Raw genomic sequence first — 27,987 nt, forward strand, 5'->3', positions numbered from 1 at the left:
ACCTAAGCTCAATCTTAATTTACAATATATATGAAAATAAGAGCAAAGAATAAAGGCTCATTTTTGTGTTCTTTACCTCATTTAAGAAGACGTGGGAAAGGCACACGTAAGTATTAGGAGCGGGGAATCAGAATGAGAAGCCGAGGCTGTGTTGTGCAGGGCAAAGTGGTTCTGCAGTTCCTAAGTAGCTCCAGATGCTCTGACTTTGACTGACAGTTTCATGATACCTGAGCTCAGCTCATAAACTTCCTTCAATAGATGCTTAACCAATACCACAAGGTCAAAATGCTGTTCCAGGTGCCAAGGACACAAAAATGAATACGAGGCATTCCCTTGTCTAAGACTTCACAGGTTCAACAACAGAGATCACAACATGAAATTCTTCTTCCTCGATTTACCTGAGGGATATCAGTGATCCTCCCTGAGTAACCAAGGCTTGCTCTAAGACTGACTCTCAAGGACGAGAAGGTGAGACAAAGGGCATCTAGTCTGGGAAGGAGGAGGAGCTTCGGAGACCCCAAAGGACAGTATCATCACAAGCATTAACTACTTTTGGTGGAAAGTTTTACACCCTATGACCAACAAAAGCACGAACATCTATTATAAGTACAATTATAATTTCTGAAACCTCATTTTAAATCTTATCTGGTTAATGTTCTTGATTTCAGAGTTTGACAATATTTGTTATTCAATTACATTAAAATATTACAAGGTATTAGGAGTAGATTTTGTCCTCCCTGCTTGAAACCAAATCTCAAAAATAAGTGGAAGATTCTCAGGAATTAATTCATTAAAATCATTAATCCATTAATCCACAATCCATTAAAATCAATTTACAGATGTCTGTGGGCTGGCATGACATGAAATCATTAAGTTTCCTCTAAAATTTTAATTCAGAATTTTGACATTATATACGATGTATACCAATGATTTTTCTGCTTTTAATTATCATCTTACACCCATGCATTTATCATAGCTCCAGGACTCCTTTTTGTATGGATACCATCTGATGGCTTGCAGTGCCCTTAGTGTGGAATCTTAAAGATGTAAATGGTAAAAAGCTCCCCAAGTAGGGTATCACCACAGAAAATCAAAATCTACTATAGAAAAGATCAAGCAACATTTCAAACAGCATCTTTAACAAAAGACTAAGTTCATGGGAAGCTAAGATTAAAATAGCCTTACTAGAAGAAGGTAAGCTGGAGAGAACCTGAACTTCTCCACCTCAAAGGCAAAGGAGTCCCCACGACTGACACAAAAAATGCAGCCTAGAACAGAAGTCTCTGTCAGGCTGGGTTTCTGCAGGGTGGGCTCAATTTCCCAATTCTTTAGTTTCTTGTTCTTTCTTTCTAGGACAAAATTCTTGTTCTTGCAAATCAGTACAAAGACTGCTTCTAAATCTATCTAAAAACATCTTCAGAAAATATTTTCAACCTATCTATTTTTAGCTAAAATACTTTATCTGTTAAAAGCTAAATATATGGCACATCCAGAGCAACAGCCTAATATTCAAACAGAATGAAATGCTAATTATTTAAGGCATGATTTTAAAACATACTAAAACCTTTATGACTTTGTTGTCTATTTAAATTCACCTTTCTTGTCAACATTTAGAAAAACTAACCTTATGCAACCTGAAGAACACCTTAAGTTCCTTCAGATAATCGTGTGGATTCTTAAACATGAGTTTAATCAATTATCAGGAATAAAATGTTCATCTCATTTCAGAGATTATTTCCCATAACTGAAACTCAGACTGGATTTAATATGTAGGTGGTAGAGAGGCCTTCTCATGGCCTGCAGCTGGGACTGGCACCAGGGTTTGACAAGCACCAGGGTTACTACTCACTGTTAGCTCCTGCAAAAACCACACCCCTAATGCTTCACCTGTATTTCAAGTTTCCAACTGAAAGACAGGTAGATTTCAAAGGGACTTCTGTGACAAACTGAGTGCAAAGTCTTTTCAGATTTAAGATCTACTCTCTGCCAATCCCTTGAGGTCTTTTCTTCTGCCCCTAACTGGGCAATATTTTTATTGGCTCATATTCATTACATCTTTCCAAAGCATTTAACTTATGTTTATAGAAAAAGCTATTCTACTTGAATTTATATGTCACTGGTTTGTGCAAAAATTAATTATGTAATTATAATAAAAAAACCTAACTGATATAAACAGCTCTACAGCTAACACCTGGCAACACAATTTACACCTGGCAAATATACAGCTCATCGGCGGGAACAGAAATATTATCAGACACATGCCACAGGCATCATATAGCATATTTCATATAGCATCCAGACAGAAGGGAGACCACCGGTTTGCTGGTGAAGTCAACCCTGTTAACCACGGCTTGATACACAACACACATTTTAGTTCTCTCTTCTATTAAGTTTACAATTTATAAGCAACCTGAAATTTACTCATTTGCTTTTTTCTTCTTGAGAATTATAGTTTCATTAAATAGTGAAGCCTATGAATGTAATCCAAAGAAATTTTTATTTAAAATGGAAAAGGTTTTTTTTAAAAAATTATAATACTAATGGTAAAGTAGCATATATATGAAAGGAGGTATATAATGGAAAAAATAATGAATTAAAATTGACAAAAGTATATGGCCCAAACATGCTCTTACTAGTTGATCATGTCATTTTGGGCAAAAGATACAAATGATCTCGACCTACAAAGTCTGATAACAACTGTAGCTTTCAGAGATGTTACCAGGAAGACAAATGAACTCTTTGTTAGATAGATACCATTTTAACTACAAGAAACTACATCACTGAGAATTACTCCTAAGACATAAATATTAGATAAGCAAAGAAATAGCATGCCAATAACGTACTTACTGTTTAAGTTTTTCTGTGAATATATACTGGGTGAAGTCTTTCATTGATGGAGCAAAATACATAGTGTCCTTTATTTTAATACTGTTATTCTCAACATGCTCTGAAGAATTAAACCGTAACACATAAAATGGATGTGCAACAGGTCCAAATATCTCAAATATCTATGAAAGAGAAGACACATAAAGTTCTCCTTTAACTGCAAAATAAAGAAACCCGATAAATGTTTTCAAAGGTAATGCTGTCAATATAAAACCAATAAAAGTTTAAGTCATTTCTGCATACTCATAAAGCCTTCATATTTTGATCATAAATGCACTAGCTGATTCCAGATTTCCTTTCTATGAATCTAAAATAACTGTGACAAGTTTTTTCCTTGCTAAATTTAAATCATTTTGGTGGTACCAATTACCAACTAGACGCAAATAATAAGTTGTTTTTGTTATTGCTCATTTAATTTATAAGATACGAACAAAAGAATTACAGTTGGTAACGTCTGAGAAATAAAATGTTGTCATTTAAAATCTTATGAAATGGAACTTTTCGATCCTTTTAGATTCAGTCACTTCTGCTGTTTCCAGAGTTGTTAACATTTTTATAATATTAAATGACAACATTTTTTAATTCAAAAAGTAGTAAAGTAGATTTGAACTTGAAATTGTTTATTTCTCAAAAACCAAAGATACCATACAGCCTTTAACTTTTAGGTAAAGGAACTGCTTTTAGCATATCTATTATTTTATTTTTGAAAATGCTTTATAAACGATGAAAGGGAGCCTCTTGATTTCAAACTCTTCCCAATATAAATGCCTGTGTTTTTAAATGTTTCTGATAATAAATGTACATTATAGAAACTAGACCATGATCAGTAGCAGTGTAGATTTTTCCAGTCTTTTTCCTATTAATAATTTTTTTTCTTTTGAGACTATATCATACTTTTGTATATTGCTCCATTTTATTTTAACTAGTTTTTTAAATTGAAGCATAGTTAATTTACAATGTGTTCGTTTCAGGTGTACATTAAAGTTATTCAGTAATACACGTGTGTGTGTGTACTCTTTTTCAGATTCTTTTCCATTAGATTATTACAAGATGTTGAGTACAGTTCCCTGTGCTATACAGTAGGTCCTGGTTGTATATTTTTTATATAGTAGTAGTGTGTATCTGCTAATCCCAAACTCCTAATTTATCTCCCCACACCCCATTATCCCCTTTGGTAACCATAAATTTGTTTTCTATGTCTGCAAGTCTATTTCTGTTTTGTAAATAAGCTCATTTGTATCATTGTTTTAGATTCCACATATAAGTAATATCATACAATAGTTATCTTTCTCTGACTTACTGCACTCACTATGACAATCTCTAGGTCCATCGATGTTGCTGCAAATGGCATTATTTCATTCTTTTTCATGGCTGAGTAATATTCCATTCTATGTAAATACCACATGTTTATCCAGTCATCTGTCAATGGACATGTAAGTTGCTTCCATGTTCTGGCTACTGTAAATATAGTGCTGCTATGAACACTGGGAAGCATGTATCTTTTACAGTTTTCTCTAGATATACGCCCAGGAATGGGATTGCTGGATCATAATGCTAACTCTACTTTCAGATTATTGAGGAACCTCCATACTGTTCTCCATAGTGGCTGCACCAGTTTACATTCCCACCAGCAGTGTAGGAGGGTTCCCTTTACTCCACACCCTCTCCAGCATTTATTATCTGTAGACTTTCTAGTGATGGCCATTCTGACTGGTGTGAGATGATACCCCATTGTAGTTTTGACTTGCATTTCTCTGATAATTAGAGATATTGAGCATCTTTTCATGTGCCTGCCTATTAGCCGTCTGTATGTCTTCTTCGGAAAAATGTCTATTTAGGTCTTCTGCCCATTTTTGGACTGGGCTTTTTGTTTTTTTTAATATTAACCTGTATGAGCTATTTGTTTACTCTGGAAATCAATCCCACCGGTAGCATCATCTGCAAATATTTTCGCCCACTCTGTAGGTTGTCTTTTCTTTTGTTTATAGTTTCCTCTGCTGAGCAAAAGCTTTTAAGTTTAATTAGGTCTCATGTGCTTATTCCTGCCTTTATTTCCATTACTCTAGGAGACGGATCTAAAAAAATATTGCTGTGATTTATGCCAAAGAGTGTTCTGCCTATGTTTTCCTTTAGGAGTTTTATAGTATCCTGTCTTACATTTAACTCTTTAATCCATTTTGAGTTTATTTTTGTAATACGGTGTTACAGAATGTTCTAATTTCACTCTTTTACATTTAGCTGTCCAGTTTTCCCAACACCACTTAATGAAGAGACTGTCTTTTCTCCATTGTAATGTGCTTGCCTCTTTTGTTGTAAATTAATTGACCGTAAGGTGCATGAGTTTATTTCAGGGTTTTCTATCCTGTTCCACTGATCTATTGCTCTCTTTTAAAACCTAAAGTTTCTTTAAGTTTTTTCATGTTAAATGTATTCTTCATAAGCATAATTTCTGTGGCTATTTAACACTCTTTTATACATTTAGCAGAATTTATTTAATTTGTCTTATATTGTAGAACACTGAGACAGCTTCTAATTTGTTCAGTGTAAGAACTGATGCCCCGTAATGAACACCTTTATCTGTAAATCTCTGTACTTCAGATTTCCTGAAAACTGATTTGTAAGGAATGGAATTATTGGAGCCAAAAGCATGATTATTATTAAAACTCTTGATTTAACCTACTAAACAACTTTCCAAATACCTTAGACCAATTTAAACCAACTGCATTAAAAGTACCTATCTTATTACATCCTCAGTTGCTGATTTTTGATTATTAAAGTTCTCATTTGTTAAAAAGTAAAACAAAAAATAACAAAAACAAAACCTGCTTGAACAAATGCTCAAAACTAAATGCAAAGAAATTCAAGTTATATAGATATAACAGGTGATATAGGTTGGTCACTTTTTAAAAATCCCCTAATATTAAAGAACTCACATTAAAAATGGAATTCCATTCACTAATTATCAAAAGGAACTAATCATTATTAGGATTAAAGTGCAAAAGTAGAAATTCAAATCTGAGGTTGCCCTCCTTCAATCAGTGGGAAAGGGGGAGGAGGGAGGGAGGTGGAAGGGGAAAAAAAAATCAGACCACCTGGGTTGTAAACTCCACTTTGTTCCTTTTTAGCTATTGTGATTTTTGAGTAAATGGGGATAATTCCGAATTTTACAATATACACAAAACATTCGACACTGTAGCTGATCATTATTGTTATTGAAGAGGAGAGGGAAAAGGAAGGACGTGCAAAGGTTTAACATTAAACGTAAAACCAATTTAGTGTCTGGATAATATATGCTAAATATCTAAGAGATTCAATTTCATTTTCTGATCACTGGTTTGTTTAACTGATACTCTCAACCCTCCACACCTCCACCATTATCTTGGGGATTATTTCAAGGTGCTTAGATTTATAATCAAATATTTTTCAAAGACTTGTCACTTCTTGAATTTACAAAGCTTTCTATGTAAAATTTGGAGAGAGATTTAATTTTGCTTTCTAGACTTATACCACATAGCTAAAGTTAAAGATGTAAATATTATATTTTTATCCGACTTGTTCCAAGGTCAAATGACAGAAGGGCTGAGTATTAGTATTATTCAGGACTGAAAATTCAAATGTACTGGGGGATATAAGAAATGCGAGTTTAGAGGTTTTCAAAATTAGTGAAGTGTTGAGTATACTGAAATTGAAATTGTCTAAGTTAGCTATTAAAGAAAAAGGAACTGTCATGAAAATCATAAATAAAAGGAATCATGGAAATGATCAGTTTCAATTCAGTCAAGAAGAGCAGGAAGTGCATTTCCCTTGCCTCTGCTACCTGGCCTCCCCTGAGGAGGCACACCAGCCTGCCTGTGCATGGAGAGCTCCCTCCCCAGCAGTGTCCACCCACTTCCACTCCTCTCTCTCTCAACAGCCTCCAAGGTTAAGCCCCTAGAATCTCTCTAACCCCTTACAAAGGCACCAGCAGTAAATAGGGTTTGTTCTGTATTGCAGTACTTCTTCCTCTGAATCAAAAGCACTGAGATTCATACTTGAAACAAAAGTACTAAGCCTAAGTATTTGAAAGGGAGAAAAGCACAGCGCCATCCTTCAGTATTAAAAAGTCTTTCTTCTCTTTGCAAACTTTCTCAAGAATTGCCAAAAAGTATTAGCTCTAGACCCCAATTAATTCTGCTGCTGACTGCTTTGCAATCGTAAGAGACTCATTTCTCTTTAGTAAATTAGTCTGGTGACCTAAAAAGTAGGTAGTGCAGGGTGGCAGGACCCTGATAAAAGCCTGATCCCTTTCTAATTTGTGTTAGAATAGAACAGCAGGAAAAGGCATAGAAAAGGGAAAGTTATGTGAGTTGATCTAATAATATAGTTCAAAATATATGCTTTTTTCTGATTAAACACAAACTATATCTCTCCAAACAAAAAAAGACACCAACTGTTGCTTATCTAGGAAAAAATAAACCCAGAAAGTTGCTTCTCCAAAGATAGCAGCTGGTTTCTTACCTGTTTGTTTTCAACTCAATACATATTTACTCAGCACATATAATTTACAAAGGACTGTACTACACACAGTGGGGAGTCCCGAGGTGAATATAACTCTGTCCCTGCTGCCAGAAAAAGAACACCTGGTTGGTATTTACATTCTTCATCTTGGACGGTTTTACGTCCTCTGCTGACCGCTCTGAATTGTTATTTGCTGGGTAAAATGTGGGGTCTTTCCTCCCTCTTAAGGTTGGACATGCAGCATGTGGGGTTGTTCCACTAGTAAGACGTTAAAAGGGACCCAACCTTTCGATGATACACATATTCATAATTCCCCAGAAAGTGCCTACAGTGACACTTTACTGCTATCACTGAAATCTTTTTCCACTTGAAATATTCCACTCTCAGCTTCCACCTGAGGAAGGCAAAGTCTAAAAAGTTTTGAGAGTCACTATTCAAAGGGCCTCACAAACCAAAAAAGTGTATGAACAACTATGCAGTGGAAAGTCTCCTGCACCTAACTGAGTACCTGGAGGAACTGTTCTTATTCAATACACAGACCCACTGCCTGGCAAACAACCTGACAAACATCAGGAAAAAACTGTATACATGTGTATTTAATGACACAAACAGCAAAAGATAATAAGCAGTATTAAACCAATGTAAAGGCAGACATGAAGTACTGAAGAAAATCGGGAATGTACTAAAATTTGAGAGCTCTAGATTGCTCATGTACTAAAATTAATAAACTTTTTAAGACAGTGAAAGTCAGAAAACCAATCAACAAAGAAACAGGATAATTAGTAGGATGTGAATATTTTTTACAAACCTTTCCTGCTGCCTGTCGATCACTTTTAAAAACTACAGTCTCCTCATTAACTGGAGGTACGTTAGTCATAGATTCAATTATTACTGAAAAATGAAACAAAAAGATTATTTCAAGATTTAATCAGAAGATAATGTAGAATTTAAATGAGAATTTAGGTTTTAATTCCAACATAATTTAAAATGAAATTTAAGGTGGGATAATATACCTCAGTAACTATTTCTCTTGGATAAAAAAAACAAAGTCTATTTATTACCAAGTAGCACAGGGAAATAAATTCTACATTATTTTATTTTATATGAAAGCTACAGTTCTAAGAAAAAAAAATTAAAGTACAAAATCTCACAAAAAATTGGAATCATCCATTAAGACAACAAATTCAAGCTGATCATTTTCTCAAGCAATTTTTACCCTAAAAAGAATAATCCCACATTTAGTCACTAACTCCTGTTTTAGAAGAAATCTTTCTTTCTCACCCCAGAAATTCTTTTCTGTAAAGCACTGATTACTTACTGATATATGAAAAAGTTAGATTTCACAAATATATTTTCCTCTGAACAGCTGAAGTAAGAATGATAGAACTCCCAGTAATTTTTATCATTTCCCTTCTCAAAAGGCAAAAAGCATTATTCCACTGGTCTAGCAGAATCTCCAAGTCGTGTAAGTGCCACAAATGTCAAACAACCAATCTACCACAGCAAAGAGGAAAACAAACAAACACACCTCAAACAGACACACACACACACAATAGGTTCTTAGAAAATTAAAGCAACAAACAAGAATATTCTGTCACATTAAACAGATAATGCCATCTCCACTTGGAAAATTAGTGGAAATATTGAAGTATTTCCACTTGAATATCCACTTGAAATATTAGTTCAGATTATTAAAATCCACTCAAAGATTTTCAATTGTATCCCAATTAATTTCAAGAGCTAGTGCTTCTAAGTTCTGAACATGCACATAAGGAACGGATCACAGGTCAACAATTTTTGAGTTAGATCTGCTCCTGGAATAAAGATGACAAGGATAGGTAATAACAGTGAGCAGAATTTATTCTGTCTTCTCTCCCTCCCAATCCCCCTCTCAAGGAGTCAAAAATTATATGAAAATTAAAAATCACCTAATCCAAAACCCTCATTTTATAGAAAGGTAAGAAAACAGTACTCAAGAGATTAACATGATTACATGGTCAAATCCAGACAGAGCTATCACCACAACCTAGTGGACTAATACTTATTGTACAACTCCTTTCTGTAAAAGGTCCAAATAGTGTTAGATGTTTTAAGTTTTCCAAACAGAGTGTGCAACAAGCATTTATTGATACAACAGTAACATGTGCCGTTTGATTCATTACTCTTTATTCCCACCAGGTTGAAAATTTTGTTAGTCTATTAAGATGTGTTATTCAAAACAGTATCCTCGAAAAGCGTTAGTCCATGTGTATCATATAGTTTACATTTCTTTCCCTTGAGAATAAACATTATGACCTAAATTTCTTCTATATACCTCAAGTCCAATAAATTCCTGTCTGACTTATTTGTGCATATTAAATACCATAAGATAATTCAAAAACTAGTAAATGTAATGACTCAACAGTGATGTAAGGAGTTTTAATTATGATTTTTGTAAAAGTTTCATTTTAATTGGAATTTTCATTAATAAACTGCAAAATTAGATAAGAATTAATTTTTAAAATAGAGATATGGACACATAAAAAGATCAAAAAGACAGATTTCCATTTCTACCATTGACTGATCACAAGAGCAAGTGACCTGAATTTTTTTTTTTAAGACCTTATTCTTTTTTTTTTAAATTAATTTATTTATTTTTGCTGTGTTGGGTTTTCGTTTCTGTGCAAGGGTTTTCTCTAGTTGTAGCAAGTGGGGGCTACTCTTCATCGCGGTGCGTGGGCCTCTCATTATCACGGCCTCTCTTGTTGGGGAGCACAGGCTCCAGACGCGCAGGCTCAGTACTTGTGGCTCACGGGCCTAGTTGCTCCGCGGCATGTGGGATCCTCCCAGACCAGGGTTCGAACCCGTGTCCCCTGCATTAGCAGGCAGATTCTCAACCACTGCACCACCAGGGAAGCCCCGACCTGAATTTTTCTATGCCTATTAAGTCATAAACTAAGGACTGGTGGACAATTTAGGTCTTTTTCCCAGTTCAAAAATCCTAAAACTTTGGGACTTCCCTGGTGGTCCAGTGGTAAGAGAATCCACCTTCCAATGCAGGGGACGTGGGTTTGATCCCTGGTCGGGGAACTAAGATCCCACATGCCATGGGGTAACTGGGCCCATGCACTGCAAATTACAAAGCCCACGCGCTCTGGAGCCTGCACGCCACACTAGAGAGAAGCCAGCATGCTGCAACGAAGAGCCCGCGCACCACAACAAAAGATCCTGCGCGCCGCAACTAAGACCCAACACGGCCATAAATAAAAAAATAAAATATTTTTTAAGAAATCCTATGACTTTGTCAACTCTGAGTCCTATTTTTAGGAGTCTATTACTAGAGAGGTAATGGTAGCGACATTAATTTCAAAGTCTCTCCTATACGTACTTCACATCCTGGGGCTAAAAGAAATCTGTAGAATCTAGTTCCCATGTATTCCAGTGGGTTCATATTTCATGATATTAATATCAGTGTTAAATCACAGAACTTTCTAATTTACATGTTTATAAGATAAAATCAAAGGCAATAGGCAGATTACCAGTCCTCTACCCACCACCCCACAAACAAAAAAAGACATCCACACCTTAATCCCTGAACCTGTGGATGTTACTTTATGTTAAAAAGGAGACCTTGCCGATGTGATTAAGGTTAAGGAGCTTGAAATGGGAGATGATCCTGGACTATGTGGGTAGACCCCACCTAAGGAGTCCTTAAAAGCAGGGAACGTTTTCCAGGCTGCAGTCAGAGAGACACGTGATGAGGAAAGAAGGTCAGAGAGAAGCTACATTATGGGCTTTGAGAATGAAGGGAGGGGGCCATGAGCCAAGGAAGGCGGCAGCCTCTAGATGTTGACAAGGTCAGGAATATGAGGATCCTCCCTCAGAGCCTCCAGAGAGGAACTCAGCCTGATGGACCCCTTGATTTTAGCCAGTGGGACCCATATCACACTTCTGGCCCACAGAACTGTAAACTAATAAATGTGTTGTTTTAAGCCACTAAATTTGTAGTAATTTAACAGCAATAGAAAATATACCAAATCAAAGAAATTCTGGAGAAGTATGTCAGTAAAAGCACACTTTAAATTTTTATAAAGACACTGTATTTATGTATTACTTGTATAAGCAAAAACTGAATTTATCTGTTCAAACCTAATGACTGTAAAATGAAGTGTTATTACATCTTTCAGAGAAAATTTACCAGTCATAAAGTCTTTGATTTCATTATTAGTACATGCTTGGATATAAATGATAATTTTTATTAATAAAAATATTTACATACCTAATTGTTCAATAATACTTGAAACCATCCCAAGAGGCTTTAATTCAATACCTTCAGGCAGAACAATAGTGAGTTCTTCAACAGTAGGTAGTTCCTGAAATATAAGAAAGCATTAACCTTCCTCCAGCTTCAACAAGTTAACTTATAAAAAAAGGACGGTTTCCATGTAGAGTGCTACACCCGTTTCTGAGACATAACATTAAGTACTTGTCATCTCTTGGATGTTGTCCTTTTCAGTGTCTGAGCATTTCTCCCCCCTTCGACATCTCCCCACCTAAGTGACTCAAGCGATCTAGTGTCTACAGCCTAACCCATAAGAACACAGGCCTGAAGACCATTCTAGATTTTCCTAATCATACTTGAACAAGAAACCACCCTCCCCCTACCCCCAAAAACTGCTGTTAAGGAATCCAAGGTAAAGAAAAGAGACAACTCACATAGTAACTCCCAGAGACATTCCATTCGAAGAGAAATATTTCCAGTTTCTCCACACAAGGAGAGTTCTCTGAGCTGCCTTAATGTGGTTGGTTAATTAATTTGACTGTGGTTAAACAGCTGAACAGAGAAACAGCTAACTTTTCTGGGGCTGTGTGAAAGAGATGAATTTCTGGCCTCTTCAAGAAAAAGTACAGAATTCCTGGAAACAGAATGTAAGCTTCAGTCCAAAAAGTTGTGAAGGTGTTGCCTGATTATCTTCCCTGTCTAGGTTAAAATCCAAATTTTTTTTACATCTAAAGATTTCTCTTTTCTGACCCAGCTGTTAACTGAATGTCAGCTGCTACAGAAACTAGCTATTGAAGTAGAGATGAAGTTGAAGAGAAATCTAAGAATAAAGCAGACCTTAGGCTTTAAATTAAATAAACAGAGCTTTCTATTCTTCACCTTTGCTAAATGATCACAACTGATTCTTCGAAGGAAGTTTTTCCTTAAGAAGGGCTTGAAAGTGCAAAGATCTTATTAATGGCATGTTGGGGTTAGTTTGAGAGAAAAAAGGTAACTTTGGGAGAAATGTTAGAAAAGACAGGAAAACCTAAATGATACAGCACATTGCAGATGAGCATATCCTGGGTAATCATTTTCCTCTATGGGAACTCAGATCGAGGTTTTTAACAAAATCACTTAACCAGAGCGAAAGCATAACTTTCTTCTGCGGATGCTACCTTCTGATCAAGGAGCAGTTATGAAAATCCACATTAAGGGTCTCAGCCAACTCAATGCAGAAGACGTACCTCTGTATGGTTAGCCTGGCCTGTGTTTAAGAAAATGATTGTGTTTTATATGTCGGAATTTTCCTAAGTACTTTTAAGGAGAGGACGACCGCTTGCCATTTTATCATATTAAATATGAAAAGCCTTTTCTTGGCAAAGACCATGGTTTGAAAATGCTCCATGTGTGTATCAGAATAGAGAAGGGGGTTCAGTTGTTAGAACAAACTGGTAAATGTGGCATGGAACAGCCTTGTTTAAGAAGTTCTTAGCTAAAGAAACCCCGTACGCTATGAAATATGAGACTGGAGGACTATAATGCTGGCAGCTGCAGGCAGGAGGCTTTAACGATAGAGGGCAATGTGACAGGCATCTCACAAGGACTCTGGCTCTGAGAGTGGCACCTCCTACAAGAGGCGAATGGCATCTTCTAATGCAGCAGCACAGTGATGAAATCTGCCCCGCTGCCTCACCAAATTATAGTTAAGGTCTAGAGCAAAAACTTTCATTCCTTCTGGACTGTGATAAAGCCCGCTGGTTAAATAAAGCCAGGACTGTGTAGGTAGAGGAAAGGAAGAAAAGAGGAAATGCTGTTAGATCTTTTATGAAAACCTCTGAACTGGGTAGAAGGGCAGATTGTATGCCGTTAACACTTAGGACACAAAATCAGCACTATTCTCAAATAAATAAATGCTATTTGACCACAAAATGGAAGGCTCCTTGTTTTGTGTGTTCTATTAGGAGGAATTTAAGGCCCATGCAATATAATTATGTTTTGGTACACACCTAAACTCTGGTACTATTTTGATCTTTTTTAACTTTAAAGTACAAAAGTTATACATGTCCCTTTTTAAAAAAAAAATAAAAACTGAAGTAGTATAGAAGGATACAAAGTAAAAAGCAAAAATTCCCCCCACCCTATTCCTTTCAACCTTCCAGTTCCTCTCCATAGATAGCTGTTAACAGTCTTTCAAATACACTTACTAGACGGACACAAACTTAACATTTAACTTTGATATGTTTCACTTAATTAAAGTACCCACATTGTAATAAAAGCTATCCTTTTTATCTATTATATCTTCCACATCTTTCTACACCAAAACGTAAGTATCTATTTTATTTAAACACTCTTACAGTTCCACTGTATAGATGTCCTAAAATTAGTATACCAATCACCTGATACAACATTTATCTGCAGTTTTAATTTTTATCATTACACAAAATGATACAATGAACGTTCTTTAAAACATATCTTTGTGTAACTCCTATGATAAATTCTTCTAAGTGGAACTGCTATATCCAAAGGTATAAACATTTTTAATTTTGACAGATACTGCTAAATTTCTTTTCAAAAAGGTTACATCAATTCACACTTCCACGAAAAATGTATGAGAGATTTTCCTACATCCTTGCCATCACTGAGAAGCAAACTTTAAATCTTTGCCCATCTGATAGGTCTAAAACAGTATCTTGCCTTAATTTGATTTTCTTCATTAATCAGGACGACATGTTTCCTGGCTACCTGAGTGTGCTTATGAATTGCTTGTATACTTTATACACATTTCTTTTGGAAGGTTTATCTTTTTATCAATTTATAAGAAAACTTTGGGGTTTTAAGAACATTTGCTCTTTATCAACTACATAGCAAATATCCACTCCCTTACCTCTCACCATGTTTTCTGGCATTTAAGTTGTTTACTAAACTCTGGCATTTGACTACACCAAATACATCAATCTTTTCATTTTTTTCGATTTTAAAACTCGTGTCACATTTAGAAAGACCTTCCCTATACTAAGATGACTTAAAATTCACTGACACTTTCATCGGTTCTCTAGTTTCAAATTTTAAAATTGTCTGAACACAAGAAAACACCATGCTGAGATTTATGTCTAGTGATTTTCTTGTGTATTCACTGTATTACCATATTTTCAAAAAAAATAAGTCCTCCTCCTCCTCCTCTTCAGTATTAGTATATCGCCTTTTTCACTTTTCAAATGACACTGGTTGGTATGACCACAATACAGTTGTGATGATAGTGAGCATGATGTCTGACTATTAGGAATGTTTCAAATGGTAAGCATAATACTGCATTTTGATTGGAACTTTTTATAAGGTTAAGAAAAGTTTCACCTATTCCTATTTGTGTGTGTTTGGTTTTTTTAAATCAGAAATGACTGTTGAACTTTACCAAATGCCCTTTCATCATCTTTTGATATCATCACCACATAATTTACTGTAAGTTGAGCAGGTCAGACTACAGAGTCTAATGGAGTCCAGATGTCCTGCTCTAAGGACATCTATGAGACATCCAGCATGAGGGAGACAAGGGAAGGTAAACAAAGCCAGAATATCTGTAGTGAGGCAGGGACTCACACCTGTGGTCAAAACACAGTCTGGGAGACTCCCTTAACTCCTGTTACTACCCTGTTTCAAACCTATGTACTAACAGAACAAAAAGTTTTGCCTTCAAATGGGGAGGATCTCTGATCTCATGTAGAACCAAAACTTAGAACACAGACACCACACTTCTAATTCCAATTCAGCTACCCCAGTACTCTGTAATGGGGGAATGCATGCATAGTTCTGAGATTCCTAAAAAAGGCCAATGAAGGCATCAAACTGCTTCTTGATGGTAAAAGACCCTACCTATAAAAGCGATATGCATGAAGTCTCTATACCAAATGTTCTGCAGAACACAAAAGGTATATAAAGAACCAAATGTTATACATATAACTTGTTAAGAGAAAAGTGAAATCAGCCTAGTGCAATTCCAGGTCGAGATCAAGAAGTAAAACCAGCCTTGTATAATTCCAGGTTAAGAGCCTGTTCTGGAGCCTTTGAAAGTCCAGTTAAGTCAAGCAATATATTTGCTTTGGAAATAGCATTTTGGGGACTGAATCAAGGGAGAAAAGAGATAGTAGCTCCTCTTAAACGAGCATACTAGGAGAGGAGAAGGAAAAAGGGGGAGAAAAAAATCTCCCAAACTCCCTCAACAATTCATCCAAGGGATGTGCTTTCCACGAAGATTTTTGGCAGGTTTGAAGGCAGAACTTGAGAAGGTTCAAAGGGAAAGTTTCTGGACTACAATGTCAGACCATTAATACAAGATCTGATCTTGATATGTAGATGTCACAAGTTACCTTATCTACTAATTTAAAGAACTACTAATCTAAAGAACTGCACCACCACCAAGCCTAGTCACTCTTCATCAAATTATCCTGTGGCTTTGCTCTCTTGTAAATACATTACTGTCTAACATACTATTTGTTTACCTGCTTAAAGTCTTTCCCTAACCAGACAATAAATCCATCAACAACTATAGGTACCAGGTCTGCCTTGCTTGTTGCTACAGTAGGAACAATGGCGAGCACATAGTAGGTGCTCAGTAAAATGAACTGGCTTAGCTCATCAGTCCAAGCTAAAAAAAATCTCAGAAGAGGTCACAGACTTTTTCAGTCAGAGCAGAAATTAGATAATGAAAATACAATTCTTAAAATTCAAAAGAGAATCCTCAAGGAATGAAAACGACCTCAACCCGACCTTCTCAATAACGAAGTAAAAAAGGCAGGCTTCCAATTAAGCTTCACTGCCCAGGACTGATGCACAGATATCTCAGCTTTGCAGTGTCCAACATTACTACAGCCATTAGATTAACACCTGGCCCGCTGATAACACAGAAGCTGCCCTGGTAAGATAATGAATGAATCTGCTCTGTCTCATAATCTCCTTCAAACAAAAATCAAGCACTTTGCTTTTCCAGGAGTGGAGAGAGGATGTGTGTGTGTGACAGAAACGAGGAGAAACACAGACACACTCCAATAACCAAAAACAAGGGGCCAGAACACATATTAAAGTACACTACAGCCTTGACAGTGCAGAGGATATAAAGAATCAGAAATAAGAGGCATAACGATAAACTAAAAAACTGAAGGAAGAGCTGATGAGGGAAATCTGGACCCTTCATCATATAAACAAAATCAAGTGCAATGAAAACAAAAGACTAGAAGGCTATTTACAGCCGCTTAGGAAGATTAACATATGAGCCTAGTTTACCTACAACCCCCATGGAAAGATTAATGAGGGAGTAGAAAAGACTCCTTCTATTCTGCTTATCCAATACAAGACACTAATTACATTTGATTATTTAAATTTAATTAATTAAAATTAAATAAAATTTACACTGCAGTCTTCAGTCATACTGGCCACATGCAAGTGCTCTGTAGCTATGGTATGAAGACAGGGTCACTATAGGACATTTCCATCACTGCAGGAAGATCTACTGGACAGCACTGCTTTACACTCTCACACAACCAAAGAGCCCTGCATTACTAAATATATACCCAGGTAAAGGAGGACCAATCTATTTTCGGCCATTAATACAAGTATAATTTTAAGGCCATATTATTGACATCACACACCATATTAGGTGTGAACACTAACCTGAATACTCCACTGGCAGAAATGAAGGTGTGTGATAAATCCCTGTTGTCATCATTGTTATTTTCCAAAATTAAAAACAAACTAACAACTGTTTTGGATGTACAGTATCTGCAACTAGATATAAATATCTATGTACTCATTTAAATAAAATTAATATTATCTTTATTGATCCAAAATCAAAGAAAAGTAAAAACAGTTTTTATGGACATATTTATTCAAAATGTTTACATGTAATGACGAATGTAACAACAAAGAGTAGACAAGGAAAGGAAGAAAAGTATTTCACTCGCGTCATCAGGCAAAGAAAAAAGTCACAGCATTTGGCAAATGAACTCCTGAAATTCAACATACTAAAGAAATCCAATCCTCTACTCTGACACACTCTACACCTCCAAGTCAAAGGCTTTACTAAAAGGCAATGTAGGGTTTCTTACAGTAATGTAGGAAAGCGTAAATTAGATGACAGAATCAGCCTTTACCATGACAAATTATCCTATATTATTCAGAAAGGAAATAGTCCGGAAGTTCAAATGATCAAATTCCAATGCTGCTAAGCAGGCCTCCACAACAGTGACTAAAAACAGAGCTGACTGGAATCCACCTGATGCTAGTTCTGAATCTGCTCCTCTCCACTCACTACTTCAGGCTTCTTAGCTATAAATAGTGAGAAACTAAGCAAAAAAAGTTCTGAATAATTCACACAAGTGATTAACAATACAATTTTAAAAAATGTTTAACAGCATGCAATCAAAAAGACAGAACATTAATACAGAAATTACATACCAGACTTGAACAAAGTTACTCTGATTCTGGAGAACAGATGCTCACAGCTATGGCATTAAAGAAATGCAAGGTCCTAACCACACTTCTCAAGCAGGCGTGAAAGATCAACCACTGTCTATCAGAAGAATATGATTATATTCTGATTCTCAGACATCTTTATGGCCTACATGGTTGCTCAGTTAAACGAAAATTCAAATGAGAAGCATGGAACATTAAAAATCCACCCTATTAAAAATTAAACTGTAGACACACCAGTCAAAAAACAGTGCCTAAAACTTCCAGCACAAAAACGGAAGGAGCTAATGGGTCAAAAATGGCCCTCCGAGAAGACAGTCATACCTTACAATGGTCTTGACTTCCCTAGCTCTATGAAGACTTATCATTGGGGTAGAGGGAAAAAAATCAGTAACTTATGATCTTTTGAGGTAAAATTACCTGAAGAACCTTGATTTGGGTTTTCACTCACAAATACAGAAAAGGGACAGGAGATGGTGGGAAAGGAATCAAACATTCCAAATGGCAACAAATCCTTTCGGTGCCAGTTTGGGGAGAACTTTAAAAAGTGAGGAAAGTGGAATGAAGTTATCTGACCACTTTCTCATGTTACCCAAGAACAGAGGACATGCACGTGGAGGCCAATTACCTGATGCTATTAGGTGAGCCTTCACTTTTCAGATATGGTTGGAAAGTAGGATCCAATCTCTGGAGTACTGAGAGCCATGATTGTTAACTTTTTTCCCCTATAACTGGTAAAACATATTGGAAAAAAGAATGGATTAGGTCTCTACACTGTGAGTCAACTAGGACTTCATATAACATTTAGGCGGATTCATCAACTTCTCCACGGAAAGTACTTTTACAACATTCCATGGAACTCAGCTATTCCTTTAGCCATCACCAACAAGCATTAATTTGCCCTCATCAATTACCCTATCATATATGACACTAGATTCACATTAGCCCATTAAATATTTTCACCTAAAAGTTGAAAGTGAACACTTCTTTGAAATGTCTTTATATTCTCTTATCTTCTTTATATTCTCCTTTTGTAGTAAACTACAATGTTCTCATCCCATCTTTCTCTAAAATTATTGTCACAAAAACAAAGCTCATAAGAATACTCTCGAAAGTTAACTGGCATAAATATAAAAGTAAAATAAAATCATAATCCATCTCCATAAGAAAAAGCCTTCAATGATGAATATAACCCCAAGCATTATCTTTTATGTTAACTGAGGAGTCCATACCTCACGGAATCTAAGACACTGACTTTATATACCACAAAGTTAAAAGCACTGCCAAAAAACTGTGAAGCTAATCACTGCCATCAATTATTAGTCCCAACTTTTCAGAAGTGTGAAAAGGTTAAAAAGTATCCATTTTAGAATTGAAAACACTCCCATGGATGATGAGTGAACAAACAGACTTGGTTCTTTCACTGGGAAATTTCCTATTCTGCTCCGTTTCTATGGAGATCCTATCCACCTTTCAATCTAAGGTCAAGCCACGATGCGTTCCCTGACCACTGCACTGCAAGTCATCTCCCCTTCCACTCAATCCTTCAGCTTCCTGTACCTGGCACAATTCACTGGGCATTCAGTCATCAACTCTGTCAATCCTTCAGGCTTCCTGTACCTGGTACAATTCACTAGGCATTCAGTCATTAACTCTGTTGTTACTCTGCTTTCAGCCAAGTGTGTATGCTCACTCTCTAGCTGGAGTCTTCTCTACAGACATTTGTCTTTATTCTCTAAAAACAATCACAACTCACTTATTAAATCTACTGGGGATGGAGAAAGCTAATAAATGGAATGTTTCTGTGTAATAATGATCATATACATGTATATACACAGGGTATATATGGATACTCTACTGAATAAATCAGTATTTATTCAGGATTATTTGTGCTTCATACAAGCCTTACTGAAAAAACTTTGTGCAATGAAGCACAAAATCTTAATTTTTTAAAAAATCTGAGCACTGTTTTTAAAAAGCACCAAGTATTAATGAAAACCTACCTCCTTTCAAGTATATATGCCATTTCTTAAATATCAGGTATTTTGAGAATGCTAATAAGTGCCATCGGTATTCTAAGATATGATATAATAATTCCAGATATACTAAAGTCATAAAAAGCTGAAGTTGAACAAGGCCTGCATTTAGGACAAAACTCATAAACCAAGTTGGGCCCTGAAAACGCCACATTCAATCAACGATTATTAACTGTAGAACAAGGTGCAATACAATTTCAAGATGGTGGGAAGTCAAAAATGTGAAATAATCCACTGTAACTTCTGACCACTTGAGGTGGCCCATGTATTTCCATATCCTCACGTTAGGATAAGGGTCTGCACTGCCAGAATCAGAAAAAGTGTACTCACCCTAATTACAACTATAAGGGTCAACCTAATTATGCATTTGTATGCTACCTATATTACACTGTATGTTGTATATATACATATATTGCATTTGTATATTGCCTATATACTGTATACTGTAAATTACATACCATATATTGTGTATATATATGGTATATATACAATATACAACATAATATAGGCAGTCTCTAAATTATGAAGGTAAATTTACCAAGAATTGCCTACAAGCATTACGTTTTTTTCTTGGTCATGTTATATTACATGTATAAATACACATTATCTATATTGCAGTATTATCTATGTTTTATCCCCAAAAGCACTGTGATCATAATTTTAAAATATTATGTAAAAACTTCAGGTTTTCAATAGGTACTAATTTATACAATTCATTTCTGATTAAGACTTTGCAATGTCACAATCCCATGAATGTCCTTATGATTCTAAATTTTAATTACATCAGATTTATCTGAAAGAACAGTTAAGAACATAAATTGATGAGAAAGTTCTTCAAATAGAAGCTAATTTTCCAATTCACTGAAACACTGAATAAACCCTATGTGGTTTAATGTAGTTCCAAAACTGTAATATGCATACTGATTTACATTTACTGTATAGATTATATATTAATATAAACCTTGTCAGCATTAAAGGGTTTATGTTCTAAAAGAATGATTCCACTTGGTTAACTTTGTCATATATTATGTAATTGTGACATTAAGAAAAGAGCCAATTAAGTCTATTCTCCTTTCCAATGCCTCTATGGCTGACCAATCCCTCGTTTTTCCTCTTCCTCTCATCTTTTTTTAAAACAAGTTATAACCACATCTTGTCATCCCAAGGGATTGTTGCAACTGTTTAAATCTAGTGCCACAACTACTGAGCCCGCACTCTAGAGCCTGCGAGCCACTACTGGAGCCCGCGTGCCTAGAGCCTGTGCTCCACAACAAGAGAAGCCACCGCAATGAGAAGCCCGCGCACCGCAACGAAGAGTAGCGCCCACTCGCCGCAACTAGAGAAAGCCCACACGCAGCAACAAAGACCCAACACAGCCCAAAATAAATAAATTAAAATTTTTTTAAAAAGCAACTGTTTAATTCTAAAAGAACAATCTCGAGGTTACCTCACTGTAGCTCCCACATTCTTACAATGAGAGATCCGCAATAGCTAGTAGGTAGATCACTAGGACCTAACTTTGCAACAATGGAAAAGATTTTTTCCATTGTTGGAAGGCAACATTCCTGTTTGACAAACAGGCTAAATGGAGGTAAAAATTAAGCTCGGCATGCCTGAACAACAATAGCAAACAGCCTAGCATATGAGATACTTCATAAAGAGGTAGGACATAAAACCGGGCTAAACTGGGCATGTCTATGTTCTAAAGATCTCAATGATCCAGCACAAACTCTGAAACTGGTATTAACTGTTTGGCCCATTTTAATTTATGTATGCCTTTTGGCAAAGACAACACAGAATATTTCTCTCATCTTCTTCAGAATTTCATTAGGAAATTAAATTAATAGACTACACAGAGCAAACAGTTCCGCTGCACAACCCCTGCTGCCTAAGAAGACACACACCAGTAGACCTGAACAAATGGCACATTCAATACCAGCCAGAGCTAGTTGTAACAAAGGAGGGGATGCTTCCCAGGAAGCGCGGACGGCCATCTTCTGAAAAAAGACAAATCTAAGCTGTCATAGTCAGGAAAGAATATGGCACTAATAGCCAGCTCGTGGAGAAGTTTAAAGTAGGAGATGCCAGACGTACAGCCAGGAGCAAGAAGAGAAATGCGTGTGTAAGTGAGAATTAAAAAGATGAATCTGCAGGCAAACAGAAGAAGTGAGTCAGGAAACAAGAATATGACACTCAGAACGAGAGTCCCAAGAAGCGTACAAAAGAAACAGCACGGCCATCCACAAGAGCTAGCTTGGTTCCCGATGGCTTTCCTATCCAAGTAAGTTTCCAACAAATCCCCCTTCTCTTGATGCAATTTGAGGGTCTCTGTTGCCGCCACAAGAGTCCAATATAAGTCATGTGATTAACTGCTGCTAAGTATTATTATTTCCCTCTTCCCCTCCACAGAAGATAAATACTATTACTGCCAGAACAGCAGCCCCATCTGAAGTGTTCTAAGCCTCCCTTTGCTGTGACCGAGAACCCATTCCTTGTGGTTTGCGTGGGGTTGAAAACACCCACCCAGCTCCCGCCCTCCTCAAATTCCACACGCTCTCACGCTTCCTGTCACCTGGCTCTCACACTCACCCGTGTGCTTTCTCTCAAGCACACACCTTCTTACACACTCTCCACAAGAACAGCAGTGACTAGGTAACTCATGTCCAGGCAATCCAAATACCCATCTCACTAGACTCAATTATTTGCTCAGGCCTGAGTACTGAGCCCCCGGTAAACCCGCACAAGTTCTCTCCATGGCTTTCATACAGAAGTATCAGTGGCCAAGCCACCAGCCCTGCGCAGAAACACCTACGGAGCAACAGAAAAAGAGCAGAGTCCTAAAGATACTGAGTACTTGTAGCCACACCATCCTTGGTGTTCAGGGTCAAGTCATTCTCTTCCCTTGAACTTCAGAGCTAAAGTCCTGAAGGAGTCCTCAGATACTCTTTCAGACCCTAAGTCAAAAAGATTTAGGGCAGACCAGAGAACTCATTCCTGCACCTAGCTCTGGCACCAGAGTGGCTTAAAAGACTAGGAACTTCCAGTACATTTATTTCCTAATCATGAAAATATAAAGTAAACAGCTAATCCAAAATTTAAAAATAAAGACTATAATTGCCCCTTCCATCCTTCCCAAAGATCCTTCAGAACTGGCACAAAAAGGAACAGAGCAGCACACTATTCCAAGTTTTAAAAGCTAACATACTTTCCTTCCCAGCAAAAATGCAATTTTCTGATATGAGCCAAGCATACACTCACAATTCAACAGCACTTCCAGCAAGTGACTGTATTTGTCTCTGCTTCATTTACTCTCTCTCTCTAGTAGGTACTATGACAGCAGAAAGGGGATGGGTCTTGTTTACAGCACTTGGCATATGGCAGGTGTGCTGTAATAGTTTAAAAGTGGGTGAATGTAAGATGCCTGTTCACTCACCCATTCTACAATCACATATTACCGTTGACTGAGAACCCCACAACCGAAAAGCACTCTGCTGGGCACTAAGGGAACCGTGAAGACCAGGTCTGAACTCAGTCCTCAAGAACGTGGTTCCTGGCCTCTATGGACACAGACCCTTTTTGACTTTCCGATGAAAATACGAGCACTCTATCCAGAAAAATACCTAAGTATATTGACTAATATTTTGCATAAAATTCCAAGGGAAAAATTCCAGGTCTAGTAAGATAAATAAGAAAATGAAACACATACATAAATCAAAGTACTGTGGTCCTTTATTTGTTGATTCTTATACTCTAAGAGAGAACTTAAATAAAAAGGTGATCAAGATACAGGGAAAAGATCAAATTTCCCAATACTTTCAGAAAATAGTCATAAGTTGGGAGAGGCTTTGTGTAAAAAGACCACTGACAGAGATCAATGTCTATACTAGGGAAATATAAATCAATGATGAATTTGCATACAAATCCAAGGGTTCTCAATACATGAGGTGTTAAGTGAGATAGGAAATTTCTTACAACGAGAAAAAGGAAATAATATCGAGTGAATACAGTCATGAAAAGGTGCCTGAATGACTCTAGGCTTTAAAATTTTTTTTCAAATCTTGCTTTACTACTTCATTGATTTAAGTATTATATCATTACAGTCAGTGATCATTAAGGTTTTTAAGAGCTTTAATAATAACTAAAGTACACGTGGGAGTGGGGAGAATAAACATGTGGCAATATCCTGTGAAATTCTGAGAAGACTTTCCTCTTGGATCATAAGGTTTCATTCAACCAGACTACCATCAACCTCCTAGTAACAGCTTAGAAGGAAATAAGCACACAAGAGTTAAATTTATAGACCAAACCTATCAAATATCAATACCAATCCACAATAAACAAGTTTTTTCCAACTGTAATAATGAAAACACTGCAAAAACTTCAAGTAAATATAAATCCTCAAAAGTGCAACCGACCTAATTTCACTATTTCTCTAAATGCAGTCAATTAAAAAAATAATTTCAATTGCTACTTAGCAAAATTTCCTGAGTTGTAGAGCAAAAAAAAAAAAAATCTTTACACTCTTTAGGGAAGATAAAAAATGAAAAGCAGCAAGCCAAACTGGATGCCCAGCACAACTGTCAAATGTTAGCATTGGAAGCAACCTGAGAAATTATTCAGATCAATACTTTCTTTTACTTAAGAAAGCCAAGGCATGGCAAAGGTATGACCAATAAAAGCTGAGAAAGGTATTCAAATTTATGGAGCAGATATAGGCCAAATGAGATCAATACTGGTACCATAAAATATTTTAGAACATGCAAATTAAGTTCAGTAACAAATCTAAGTACTTACACTTAGAAGTAACTCATCTTTTGTTTTAAGAGGAAAATTCTTATTTTCCTTCTCAACTTGTAAATCATCTCCGTCTGACAGCACTGCAGGGAGGGATGTACGGGACGAAGACGATGAGGATGATGATGAGGAAGAAGAGGAGCTTGAACTATCGGAATCTGTTTCACTGTAGACAAGAAAAAATTGAAAACAGTACAAAAGCATTATTATGAGGGTACCAAAATACGATTATTCAACTAGGAAATATCTACCTTACTAGATGTTTATGGCTGCTGTTCAAAAGCTTAGCATTTCGAAACTGACTATGGTATTTGGAAAGCAGTCTTTAATCCATTGATCACAAAATCCCTGCTATAACCCAAACCCTCTTATTACAACTGCCTCATGTGTCATGCCACAGTCTGAATATAATTAAGCATGTGACAAATCACTGACAGAAGAGAATTCTGGGAAAGGCACCTCTCTTATTAGTCACCAAGGACCAAATCACAACTAAGCCAAGAGAGTTTCTTCTCAGTCTTCAATTTGGAAACTCCTCAAAGTTACTAACCATGCTGAACACTACTCTCTGAAATCTCCTTTAGCCCCTGACTTCCAGAGCAATTCTCAGTGCCAGTAAATCTCCTCTTAAATTGTTTGCTGGTAGCCACTTCAGCTCCTTGTATGTACTGTTTCTAAGAGTCCCATCCTCATGTTCTCTTCTTTCTCTGGTACTCTTTCCATGGATAACCTCATCCACTCCAATGAGCTCAATCATTACCAATGTGCAGATAACTCCCAAATCTTCAGCCTTGATATCCCCAGGCTCCTCTCCTGATCTCTAGCTGCTTACCAGCAACTGTGGTATGAATGACCTATACATGTCTCACACTCACAAGTTAAAAGAAAAAAGTGCATTCTCCTTACTAAATCTGCTTCTGTCTTCGAGCTTCTACTTTTATTTCATTGTTTAGTCCTCAATCCAGTCACCAGAGGTAGAAACCTTGGAATCATTTCAAGCTATTGCATTCTCAGTCAATGATAAAACTGGTAAACGTGACTCCTATTCCGCTAGAAAAATCTGAATACAGAGTGTGTATTAGGTGATATTAAGGAATTAGGGTTCATTTTACTATGATTTATAATGACATGGTGGTTATGTAAAAAGTATTTTATCAGAGTTGAATAGTAAAGAATTTACAGGTAAGGTGGCATGCTGTCTGAAATTTGTTTTAACACTACCAGGTTAAAAAAAAATGTTAGAAATGTTAGATAAAACAAAGTTAGCAAAATATTGGAAAGTGTCAAGTTTGGTGATGAGTATATGTTCATTCATTGTATTACTCTCTGTACTTTGTATGAGTTTGAAAACATCCATATTAAAAAGTTCAAGTAAGTTTTATCTGTAATCTGATGTTCGAATTTACATCTCCATACCAGAATTGTCCTCTGAACTCTAAACTCATCATCCTACTGCTTACGTGACATCTCCAACTTGTTGTGAGGGAAACCTCAAATTAACTGTCCGAAGTTAATACTCCTATTGGTCTACAGCCCCCATCCCAGTAAACAGCACCACCATCCACCCAACTGATGCCTCTCTGACTCGGCCACTACAACATCTACTAGCGACCCTGATCAGGGAGATGTCAAAATATTCAATCCAAACATGGTCACATCGTGGACTAACGGAACATCTTTCTAACTGCTTCCACACTAACCCTGCCCATTCTGCTTTCACTCTTGAGCCCAGTTCAATTCCTTATCCACAGAGCAAAACATCAGAACGTTAACCTGAGCATGTCAATTATCTGCTCAAAAATTCTTCAATAGTTTCTCCACCCATCAGAATTAAAACTTTATCATGGGCAGAGGGTCCGACCGGGTTGGGTTCTCCTATTACTTTCTCAGTGCCTAGCTTGTTCCTTCGTGGTAATTTTCACCAACTCATTGGCTGATTGGTATGTTTACTTTTATTTTTCGTCCCTCTCAGCAGAATGCAGGGCAGGGGTAGTATCTATTTTGTTAACCGCGTCGCACAAGACCCAGTCAAACACTTGTAGACGATGTGCAGCGTGGTGTAGTAACGTCACGCCGAAGTCCCCTCCCTCCACAAAACTTTCATATTTAAAAGACACCGCGAGGGAGGGGGGAGGTGGCTCATAAAACCTACGGAAGCCTGCAGTAATAGTAAAATAACAATATTTCGCTAATTTCATTAATAATTCCTCACCACAAAGCTTCTACGAACAAAACTGCCGGGACCCAACTTGTAAACACATAAAATCCTTCACCTGATGCTCCATTTATCTGGCTCCACAAACAAGCGCACACACTAAACTGGATGGGGAAAAGTCGGCTCTGCCCCCAACTATAAGCTATAACCACCAAGGACACGCCACACGACTGGTCACGGAACAACCCTATATCCACAGATTTCCTATACTCTAGCTGAAAACGATATGGTGTACACAAGACCCCCAGACTTCGGGGACGAGGGGCCCTGACGGCGATGCTCAGGCCCCGAGCGCGATCCACAGGGAGCGGCGAGGAACGCGCCCCGGCTCCCCGGGCCCTCCCGCTCCCCGAGCCCGCCCCGGGCCCCGCGCCCCGGACCGCCGGGCGCCCGACCTGTCCGAGTCGGAGTCCGAGTCGGAGTCCGACGTCTCCAGGCTGCTCCCTCCGGGATGCGGCTCCGGGAGCGACGGCGGGGCGAGCTGAGGTGGCTGCTCCCCCGCAAGGTCCGGGGCCCCCTCGTCCGCCCCCGGTGCTGCGACCGGAGCGGGGTCCGGAGCCGGCACGGCCAGACCTTGGTCAACCCCGACGCCGGCGCCACCGAATTTCAGAGTTTGCAGCTGAGCGGCGGCGGCCTCCACCACCTCCATGGCGCCACGCTCGGGGCGCCCGCGCGGGGAGATACACCACCTCGGCGGCAGAGGCGACAACGAAGCGCTGGGCCGCTTCCCGCGCTGCTCGGGGAGCTGCACGCGGAACAGCGCGCGGAGCCGTCCGGAGACGTGCCCCCGCCGTGCACGCAGCCGCACTTCCGGCAGCGCGTGACGTAACGAGACGCGACGGCGTTCTCTGGGCCGT

The 27,987-nt window shown here is 37.6% G+C and overlaps 1 protein-coding gene across 1 annotated transcript in view; it reads right to left on the bottom strand.

Annotated features, from left to right (window-relative positions):
* NAF1 (nuclear assembly factor 1 ribonucleoprotein) overlaps positions 1-27,824 on the bottom strand; it is a 38,552-nt gene extending 10,728 nt beyond the window's left edge. Inside the window, exons 1-5 of the mRNA XM_029234538.1 lie at positions 27,526-27,824; positions 24,916-25,081; positions 11,642-11,735; positions 8,192-8,274; positions 2,848-3,008 (exon numbers count right to left, since the gene is read on the bottom strand). Coding sequence (XP_029090371.1) covers positions 2,848-3,008; positions 8,192-8,274; positions 11,642-11,735; positions 24,916-25,081; positions 27,526-27,779 — 758 coding nt within the window. The 5' untranslated portion in view covers positions 27,780-27,824. The remainder of the gene's footprint in view (positions 1-2,847; positions 3,009-8,191; positions 8,275-11,641; positions 11,736-24,915; positions 25,082-27,525) is intronic.
* Positions 27,825-27,987: the final 163 nt, after the last annotated feature.

This window comes from Monodon monoceros, unplaced genomic scaffold (genome assembly GCF_005190385.1).
Source record: "Monodon monoceros isolate NGI ecotype Baffin Bay Population unplaced genomic scaffold, NGI_Narwhal_1 Super_Scaffold_20, whole genome shotgun sequence".
In the NCBI taxonomy this organism is placed as follows: domain Eukaryota; kingdom Metazoa; phylum Chordata; class Mammalia; order Artiodactyla; family Monodontidae; genus Monodon; species Monodon monoceros.